The 10568-nt window shown below is 43.8% G+C and overlaps 2 protein-coding genes across 2 annotated transcripts in view; both read right to left on the bottom strand.

The window, feature by feature from the left end:
• LOC109486067 (glutamate receptor 2-like) overlaps positions 1-6616 on the bottom strand; it is a 7280-nt gene extending 664 nt beyond the window's left edge. The window contains exons 1-13 of the mRNA XM_019789757.1: positions 6520-6616; positions 5587-5841; positions 4881-5080; positions 4524-4577; positions 4114-4293; positions 3778-3888; positions 3048-3227; positions 2720-2881; positions 2369-2520; positions 2073-2191; positions 1628-1810; positions 854-1106; positions 293-433 (exon numbers count right to left, since the gene is read on the bottom strand). Of these exons, the coding sequence (XP_019645316.1) occupies positions 293-433; positions 854-1106; positions 1628-1810; positions 2073-2191; positions 2369-2520; positions 2720-2881; positions 3048-3227; positions 3778-3888; positions 4114-4293; positions 4524-4577; positions 4881-5080; positions 5587-5841; positions 6520-6616 (2087 nt within the window). The remainder of the gene's footprint in view (positions 1-292; positions 434-853; positions 1107-1627; positions 1811-2072; positions 2192-2368; positions 2521-2719; positions 2882-3047; positions 3228-3777; positions 3889-4113; positions 4294-4523; positions 4578-4880; positions 5081-5586; positions 5842-6519) is intronic.
• A 3122-nt stretch (positions 6617-9738) lies between these two features.
• Positions 9739-10568, bottom strand: part of LOC109486188 (glutamate receptor 4-like) — a 1267-nt gene continuing 437 nt past the window's right edge. The window contains exon 2 of the mRNA XM_019789904.1: positions 9739-9984. Within this exon, the coding sequence (XP_019645463.1) occupies positions 9786-9984 (199 nt within the window). The 3' untranslated portion in view covers positions 9739-9785. The remainder of the gene's footprint in view (positions 9985-10568) is intronic.

Here is a 10568-nt window from a genome sequence, read left to right as displayed (position 1 = left end):
GTCCGGAGAAGCATTTGTATGATGCTGACATCTGCTATAATGCGATACTATACACCAGCGAGTTTGATGGGTAAAATGGCAGAAGATATTCGTGTGAACCATCCACATTGGTGGGATCCATAAAGTTATTAGCCTCTACCATCCCGACAGCATTGTGATTGGTAGATTCATTGGTGCTGCCTTCCCCCCTTTTTGCATCCAAATGCCCCCTGATCTGATACGTATGTTGCTCCTTTAATTAACAGGATTATTGGGTCCGCCATTCCCCCTTTTCTTACATATAAAATACAACCATTCCAGACTGGACACCAACATGGCGACGGCCGTTCCGAGCATGAGGTAGTAGAAAAGGCCATCCAGGTTGTCCAATCCCAGGACACCATCGTCCGGAGCTGAGTCAGCGTAGCAGTTGTAATTCTTCTTGTTAAACCACCTGCGAACGGATTAGATAATGGGATCAGCCTACAGCTTAATGTAGGGACGGCTCCAGAAGAAAAACTCCGGAGACCAGCCGTTTTGGTGGGTTTATTCTGCAGACATGCCTGTTTTTACGATGGTCAGATCATAAAATCGACCACTGTTATTACAATTTTGAAAAACACGTCGTGCCGAGCAGGTAATAAGATACGCCAAAGAACAGTTACTCGAGCAACTGGATAAGATCTTGGAAACAGTCAGACGTTTCAGGTAGCATCCACTACCTTTCATCAGCAACACTGGAAAGCTAGTGGATGCTACCTGAAACGTCTGATCGTTTCCAAAATCATATATCCAGTTGCTTGAGTAACTGTTTTTTGGTGGGGGACATAACGAGTTTAGCACAATACGTCCTGCTAGTGTGACCTATATTGACCTGTTCTCAAGTACATCCATCTGCCCGGCCGCTGCCATGTCCATCAGGGCCAGGTTGACCTCCGTCCGGTAAGGCGAACCGAGCCGAAACGGAAGGGCGACCTGATACTTGTAGAAGTACTCGTCAGTGAGGATGACCATGTCACACCTCTTGTTGAAAATCTCGTACTCGTAAGTACCGGCTGAAATGAAGATGAAGTCACCCTTAGCTGCGCGCTCAAATGCCTCACGGGTATTGTTGGTGAGGACTTCATCTGCAAAGGAAACGATGCAATGACAACTTCATTACTCGGAACAACAAGACTAAATGAATAGCATCATCTCAATAACAGAATGTATTCTAATTGCTGTCATGCTGTCATAGATAAAGAAAGCATTCAATGACGTTCCCAAACTTGTATTTTTTCATTTCAACATTTTATGACTAGATATGGTGACGGCACACTCAACTTATTTTATGTCGCCACCAACACAGAGGACAAATACAGGACAGGACAATACTCATGTCCACTTGAGTCAAGAAGTGAGGCATGCCGCCTCAAGTACCCTTCCCAAGGGCAAGGGCAAAAGATCTGTGACGTGTCATGACTCGAAGCCGGGACCTTTTGGTTCCAAGTCGAGCACTCTGTCGTTATGCCACACGACCCCAAACATGAAATAGCTATAGTCATTTCAATATATTTCTGTGACCAAATTCAAATTTAGCAATAACTTTGCTTGATACGACCATTTGACTGTATCGAAAAGAACTTTCTAGTTGCGTGGATTACTTTACCTGAATTCTTGTCGAGATATCGCCCAAGAGTCTTAAACGGCTCCTCCTGAGACTTCTTTAAGAACTTGTAAAAGCTGTATCCTTTGAAGGTTCCGTACGGCACGTCCGTCTGCCCAGCCAGGTCAGACAGACTCCTGATGGTCTGGTCTACTGAAGGATGGGACAGGAAGGCAGCCAAGTTGGCTGGAAAAAAACATTTGATAGTCAATGATGCCATCACAACTATAATGATCCTAACGTACACCTTAACACTTCAAAAAGTTCTATGTTTATAACCGCAATGACCACTTTGAACGACGCTATCGTCAAATAAATATCGCTCAATATGTTGATTCTGCCGTATTTCCAGCCGATGTAGTAGAGTAATTTCAACCTTTAGACACAGGATCTAGATGATATTGCCATGTTACGTCATTATCTCGTAATAAAGTAACTTGTTACATACCGGTATAAGACGCGATGATAACCAGTATGAAAAACCACCAAGTTCCAGCTATCACTCTTCCGGCAACTGATCGGGGTAGAAACTCTTGTCCCTGGCTCACAGACGCTCCATAAGTGGACCTGTAAAAGACAAAACTTTGTCATTACAGTTTCTTCCTGGACAAGGGTTCATGTCAGACAGTTTACAGTTTTAAGTAAAAACCCTAATGACCCACTCTCCTGGACAGTCAGGCCTTATTTTGCCCAATTCTACCATCCTAAGAAGGCCTGGTGAAGGCTAGAACTCACTCAACTTACCAGAGACTGTTGGCGAGGCTAAGGTTGTCTGCCTCCTCTGCCGACACCTCTCCCCGCCCGGCTGCTCGAGCCCACTCGTACGGGTTCAGACGGCCGTTTGCCGCCAAGACAAGACTCACTCCCACAGCGGCGGCCACAAAGCATAGCCACACCTGCATAACGTCGTATCAAGGAAACGTTGTCAGACTAGACATCGCTCCCTTCCTTTGTATTTTATTGGTCTTACTACTTTCTACAGATATGATTTCCGTTAACATATGTAAAATATTAAAACAAATTTTGTTTTTAACGATTGAAGAGGAAGAATCGCTGAGACAAAATTATATTCTGCGCAAACCAATTGATATTTACCTCTCCAGAAAATGGTTTCATGAACTTGAAGATACGTGGATCGTGCAGACGATCTGGTTTTTTCGTGGTCAGGAAGTACCCGCGTGTGACAAGTGGGAGGGAAAACTCTATTTTTCCATGCAAGTTGGGCCGCATTGCCGTGGGACACAACACCATGTCATACTGTGGGCAGAAAGAAGTCGAAAAAACTGGTCAACTAATGTCTGAGTGAAGTATCAACCTGCAAGTCAGAGAATAAGTGATTTAAGATTTTGAGGAAACAAAGCATTGACGGAGGCAAATATTTACCTGACGTTTGGTACAGGATAAACGGATAGTGAGAACTAACCTTGCCCGACTTGACTGTCTCCAACATCTTCGATTGAGAGGCCTTGCCCGTCCCAGTAAGGTCCCACGTGAAGTTCAGTCGTGAAGCCAACATCTCCAGCAGGTCCAGCATATAGCCGTGATACAGAGCCGAACCAACCTTGCCACTTTTCCCTGGTTTCTTCATGAAGTATGGTTTATTCTGTAAAGCAAAGATCGGTTCGACATGACTAGTCTATCGTATCAAGTGTTGCAAACTGAACATAAGAGTAAATCACAGTCAATTGAAACGGCACGAGTATTGGGTAAGAGATCTCCAAGCCTTAAACAGTGTAACCTTTGCACTAGTTGTACAAATGTCGTGACATCGTGTGCGGATAGAAAATGACACAGTACGTCCACGCGGCACAAATGTTGAACTTACGAAATCGGCGTAAACTCGAATGTGTCGTCCCGACAGTAGGTTGATGTCGATGGGTCTCTGCCATTTTTTCTTAAAACCTGTCGTGCCTTCCGGGGTCCAGGTCCCCACCTGTTAAACGGACAACCCGAAAACATACGAATTTCAGATGATGACAATCACTAGCAAGCTAGTCCATCCCGGTATCTTTGCTGCATGCTATTTCAATTTCAATTTATTTATTTAACCAGTAATTACAGCTAGCTCAGGCCATGGAAATGGGCACTCGGTAAATTCCCTGCAACATTAAAGACTAGATTTACTGCCAAACGTATTTCATACAGGTAATCACCTGTTTTGTCTTCCCGTGGAGGTACTCATGAACGAAGACTGTTAAATTCATCCTCTTCCCACAGCTGTCAAACTCAAAGGACACATGCCCGCTGAATCCGGAGAAGGTTTCCTGGAGAAACAGCAAGCTGTCAGAATAAAAGCTGATCTACGATGGTAATAAGAATTTCACAGCATAAAGTGATTTTTCGATGGATACTATGATCTTCATCAGGACTGATGACCCATATTCCGGAAAAATGTACCTTACCTCGGTTATATAGTTTCTGTTTGAACGGCAATTTATGCTTTTTGGAGCTAAGTCAGCCTTGTTTGATCTACGGGAAAATCCCGTGACCAGGTCCGGAGACAGGCTGCTCACGACCCTGACTGCATCTAAAGCCAGCCGCATCCTGTAAGACAGCTGACCATCAGGCAAGTCTCGTCCCCAGGGAAGATCTGACTGAGGGAAGGGGCGGAGCAGCGTCAGGAGTGCTCCACTGCTTCGGGCGCTCTGCAGGTCACTCTCTCGGACATCCTGTTGAAATGTTTCACATAATTACTTATAGGAACAGCACTTCTTTCTATCACCTAATCCTACCCAACTTCCTAACATCATTGTCAATTGATCAGAACGTATTTTTGATGAGGAAACTTTAAAACACAAGTTCCCAAAAGATATGGTAAATCAGATCGTAAAATAAGTTGATGACTATTTTTACAGGAGCCCTTCACAAATCTTCCTCAAATGTATACATGTGTACTCACGAAACTTGTGATGATCCAACGGCTCTGTGATGTAAGAAGCAGCATGTTGGCAGCCTGTTGTGGGAAATAAAAGGACGACACATATGCGTTACCTAGTGGCCTGTTAGAAGTTCTTGATACTGTCAACATCTCTAGTTATTAGTGATATACAACTTGTCAAAAATACAACGCGTTTAGAACGACTCTCAACACGAAGATGTGACTCATTGTTGATTAGTCAACCATCTCTGGTTGGTCTCCAGGATCCTGACGTGACTGAAATCCCGTCCAAAAGGTGACCTCTTCTCTTCATTATGTTAGTTACCACACAACAAATACACCCTTTGATGGATTCATGCCAGTGCTATAAACTCTAACCTTGCCCAGAATGATCCCCACAACATCAGCGCTTGTCATCAGAAGGACATTCGAATTCATCCGCCCTGCAGTCATGACGTCAGACAAAATGGCGTCCAGATCGTCGCCGTCTTCCTTGTCAACTGGAATCTCCTGAGACCAGAGGGGGAACTCGCGGGAGGCTGCTTCATTCAGTATGGCTTCAAAGCAGCTGTAAAACTCTGCAACATGGTGATGGGAGGGGTCAATATCAGGTCTCCAGTCAATCATTAATATTTCACTCACTACTAAGTATATTCACTCTTAGTAAAATGTTGAACTTTATTCCAACACAAGGATTACACTGTCGACTTTATCAGGATAATTAATGACCAATCACTAGCTTCAAAACGTAATCTCGCGAGAGTTACGGTTACAGACATGTGACCTTTTTCACACGATCTACTCTTGTATGTTGAAGCAAACGAACGATTTTGGCATGCAAAATATGCAATACAATGTTGGAGAAAGACAGCCATGCCAATACGGCACTGTAGTACGACGACCACTTGAACAAGCATTGTGATTTTTGAAAAATCACAATGCTTATTCAGGTGGTCAAGGTAAGGTAAGATTGTAGACCTGCTCAGCCAACTCACCGGATTTCGCAGCTGGTACTAGGTATTCTGGTTCCCGGACCGGACATCTGGCACTTTTATTGCACAGATAATCAAAGTTTTTCACTCACCTGACCGCTTGTTGTACACCATATAGGTCTCCCTCCAGCCTAGGGCCTCCATGACGTCAAACAACATGGTTGCCATCTGCTCTGGGGACGGGAAGATGTCCAGTACCTTGGAGTGGAGAGCTGGTGTTTCCGGATCCGGTTGGTACATGCGCACAACCACTGGAGCCGGTTGTGGTCCGTCTGTAAGTCCGCAGGTACAGGGGGTGGGGAGGGGGGTCATCAGGATCACGGCGTGGAGGGGGTCCTGGGCACCAACTGGGGAGTGGAAACTGGATGAGTAAATAAACTCTATCTACTCCTGCTGCATTTCAGGTTCACATAGTTGAACCAAGGACAGGGAAATATTGCTGCACCGTGTGTTCAGCAACAAGGACAGCCACTATGGTAAACTTTATTGGTTAACTGGTCACTAAGAGTTATTATTAACTAGGAGTAAGTAGTTACTTGTTATACTTTCAATTTACGTAGAATTTGTTTGAAATGTTACTGGGAGTCATTTCTCACTCATTCATCTAGTCACAAGTCCAATACGTAGAAAAACTCCATTCTCGCATACCTTTGAAACAGAGGCTTATCAACCAACCGTTATGGCCAACGTTAAGAGTGGAAGATGCCAGCATGCGTCGTTCATTCACGAGCAGCTACCTATCGATCGTTGATAACATGCAGTTTTTGCCCGTGGATACTAGTATTCAGAGACCACGAGATCTTACGGGGGCATAAAAACTTAGTCAAATGAAGACCATGTAAATCGCCATTTAGGATACAATATGGCACCGACTACGGCTAGTGATATCTGTACGCTATGACGTCATCCAGGTTCTCACATCTTTGGATGACGCTATGATGGTTATTACACTTTTGGCATGGCGCTTTTTTCCGTGTCTTGTTTTTGCTACGCACAAAGATCATCATGATCAAATGTCCACCCACCTTGGCGGAGAGGACAGCTTGTTGCACCTTTGTCCAGTTGAATACCGGTCAGGGCCAGGTCCTTGCTGCTGTTGAGACTACGGACACTGGATGTCATCGCGGCAAAAAAGTCCCCTTCGCCAACGTCATAGACAACACCTAAACCAAACAACATAACGCATTAGGCATCTATGACATCTGTAGGGGCTAGCGCATTGGTTCACGTCTTGTGGTGATTGTCCTCGGAGACCAGACCTTATTACGCTGTGATTTAGGCTCTGACTAGTAGATTTTAGGCTTGCCCTATGCAAGATAGACACTGTATATGCGTCGTTCAATTAATTTGTCCAGTGGGGTTAAATAGTGGTTTGTTATTAAGTACACAGAATGTTTTAAAGTGATGAGAATGATACAATTTACATTTAACTACGAACATCTATGCTTTCAATGTCACTGTACAGCAGTTTGATTACTATACAAATATAGGTGATACTCTCAATTGCAGTATACAAAACAACACATGACAGGCCTAGCCAAGAACGCTACCAGTGAGGCTAACAAGTAATTGTATTTTTTACCTACCAATTTTTAACTTGTTTCCATCACCATGGCAACCGCAGGACAACGCCAGGAGGATCCCGATCGTCCAGGCAGGAGGAAGCCTGAGGCAGGTCAATGCCGCCATCTTTCCTTTCTACAGGAGACTAGGGTACGCAGTAGGACAAGCCTCAGTTACGGTCGATGTACATAAGTCATTACACGGCCCAGCGGAAACTGCAGCACGTTGTTAGGACTGCTAACGTCGTGTGCCAGTACTTACGAGTACTTCAGAAAACAAACAAATCTTGTTTTAATTTGTCCTCCTTAAAAGCATTTGGTCCATTACGATTTCGTGTCTGTTGTCTCCTGTTTGACCTGTAGTCATTTCGAGTATTGACCTTGATTTTGTTTCTGGCTTTCCATGATGGAGAAGGATTGTGTTCGTACATTATGCCATTGCTATCGGAAGTTAACGTTATTATCGAAACAGAGTGCCAATGGGAAGGAATGAGTGCTCATCACAGTATTAATTGAAGTTGAGAAGTAAATGGACACGCGGCGGCAATTTCTGAGGAAAAAATGCTTCAATGTCTCCACCTTGAGATGTGAACGACTTGCTTTTTTTCGAAATGTGCCGAACAGCCACTCGAAAACGCGTACGGTGTTTTTATATTCGGTCAGTCCTCGAGCTACAATTTGCCTAATTTGAGCTCCGATTGCCACTTGCTATGGACCTAGCGCAATAAGTGTCCGGCCCGATCCATTGAACAGTAATAGACCGCATGAGGCCGAAGTGGTGCCGGCTTTACGTGAATTATTTATAAGCCTAACAGGAAAAAGAGTATATCTATCATCGGTTGTACTTTGCGATGCCGATAAGGGTGAGATCTGAAACAAATGGCCAAATGAGATAGCTGCATTTTACTCCTCCGTCAGCCAACTACATGTAACTTCTGGTTTTCCCTTTACTTCGTACCAAAGCATGGTTTTATTACCCGTATTCACGCGTTTTGTCTACTTAGCATATCCGGTCTTTTTCACCAGTGTTTCCGGCCAGTAAACTAAAAACATATACGCGTACGTGGTTAACGAAAATGTAGACTAGTGCCTTACTTTGTCCCGCAAAAATATTTCTTATTTGAATTTTCCTACGCCTTCGTTCAATGCCATTAAGGATGTAGAATCAACATTATTCATACCCATTAAATCAATTGTGATAGTAATTGGCCTACCAAGGGTTTGAATAAGTTTGTTGTTAATTGTACGTATTGTATATTATTGTATTCTTGTCAATTTTCTCTACTGTACACTGTCTCTTCCATAACCCAACTGCGATTTGCAATTTATGTAGAACCTGCCAGTCGTTTAGGCAAACCATATTGATATACTAATATAATATACAGAAGATGCTGGCCAATGGGAAAGACCAATGCTTATGTGGCGTCCCCTGTTAAAACCTGCGCTGAAGTGAAAATCACTAAATGACACGGAGAACGAATAACAGTGTTAGACAGACTACATACACAGTCAGTGGGGTTTATTCAGCGTTGTTCCATGGCTGAGTGGCCTGGAAATACAACACGGTCTGCACTTCTCAGTTTCCTATGTTAGGTATAAGGCAGCATGCTGTTATAGTACAACAATCGCCGTAACATCAGACTCTGCTCATGTGTATACGTGTCTGAATTCCAATGCTATAAACATCTGTGATATACATTTGTTTCACATGCAACATGCTTTAGTTACAACTGCTGCGTCTTTGGAGGCTCATATTATTAAGTAATGGAAACCATTTGTATGCTGACATGCGATAACAGTGACGTATAGGTGCGTAAAATGGCAGAGGATATTCGTGTGAACCATCCACATTGTGATGTACATAAAGTCATGAGCCTCTGCCATTCTGACATAATTGTGATTGGCAGATTCATTGGTACTGCCTTCCCACCTTTTATTGCCAGCAATTTGTATGCTGACATCTGCTATAATGCGATACTATACGCCAGCGAGTTTGATGGGTAAAATGGCAGAAGATATTCGTGTGAACCATCCACATTGGTGGGGTCCATAAAACCATCCTGACAGCATTGTGATTGGCCGATTCATTGCTCCTGCCCCCCCCGCCTTTTATTGCATCCAAATGCCCCCTGATCTGATAGCCCTCTACCCACTGGGCCCATCACCCCCCCCTCTTTTGCATTTCAAATCCAACCGATCCAGACAGGACACCAACATGGCGACGGCCGTTCCGAGCATGAGGTAGTAGAAAAGGCCATCCAGGTTGTCCAATCCCTAGACTGGACACCATCGTTTCTATGATGACATCTACTATAATGTGATACTAGTGAGTTTGATAGGGAAAATGGCAGAAGATATTCGTGTGAATCATTTCCACATTGGTTAGGTCCATTAAGTCATAAGCCTCTGCTTTTTTTATATCCATGACGCTTCTTTAATTAACTGATTCATTGCGCCCGTCATTCCCCCTTTTCTTACATTTAAAATACAACCATTCCAGACTGGACACCAACATGGCGACGGCCGTTCCGAGCATGAGATAGTAGAAAAGGCCATCCAGGTTGTCCAATCCCTAGACTGGACACCATCGTTTCTATGATGACATCTACTATAATGTGATACTAGTGAGTTTGATAAACATGGCAGAAGATATTCGTGTGAATCATTTCCACATTGGTTGGGTCCATTAAGTCATAAGCCTCTGCTTTTTTTATATCCATGACGCTTCTTTAATTAACTGATTCAGTGGGCCCGTCATTCCCACTTTTCGTACATTTAAAATACAACCATTCCAGACTGGACACCAACATGGCGACGGCCGTTCCGAGCATGAGGTAGTAGAAAAGGCCATCCAGGTTGTCCAATCCCAGGACACCATCGTCCGGAGCTGAGTCAGCGTAGCAGTTGTAATTCTTCTTGTTAAACCACCTGCGAACGGATTAGATAATGAGATCAGCCTACAGCTTAATGTAGGGACTGCTCCAGAAGAAAAACTCCGGAGACCAGCCGTTTTGGTGGGTTTACTCTGCAGACATGCCTGTTTTACGATGGTCAGATCATAAATTCGACCACTATTATTACAATTTTGAAAAACACGTCGTGCCGGGCCGTGAAACTAGCCTTGAAACGGTTTTTGTTGGGTGTTTGGTCAACGTTGCATCAGAATTCTAATTTTGCCTGTTGCAGATATGTCATTTCCGACACAACACTTGGAAATTATAGCAGGAGGCTCATCCTCAAATACGCGAATACAACCTTACACGAGAAATATTTGCTGAATTCGGAGTGCTATACACAATACGTTACGGGTTACGTCGGTGGGGGCTAGATATCCAGGTAATAAGATACGCCAAAAAACAGTTACTCGAGCAACTGGATAAGATCTTGGAAACGGTCAGACGTTTCAGGTAGCATCCACTACCTTTCATCAGCAACACTGGAAAGCTAGTGGATGCTACCTGAAACGTCTGATCGTTTCCAAAATCATATATCCAGTTGCTTGAGTAACTGTT

Source organism: Branchiostoma belcheri, unplaced genomic scaffold, assembly GCF_001625305.1.
Source record: "Branchiostoma belcheri isolate BF01 breed outbred unplaced genomic scaffold, Haploidv18h27 scaffold8, whole genome shotgun sequence".
In the NCBI taxonomy this organism is placed as follows: Eukaryota; Metazoa; Chordata; class Leptocardii; order Amphioxiformes; family Branchiostomatidae; genus Branchiostoma; species Branchiostoma belcheri.
This window is presented reverse-complemented; position numbering and strand designations above follow the sequence as displayed.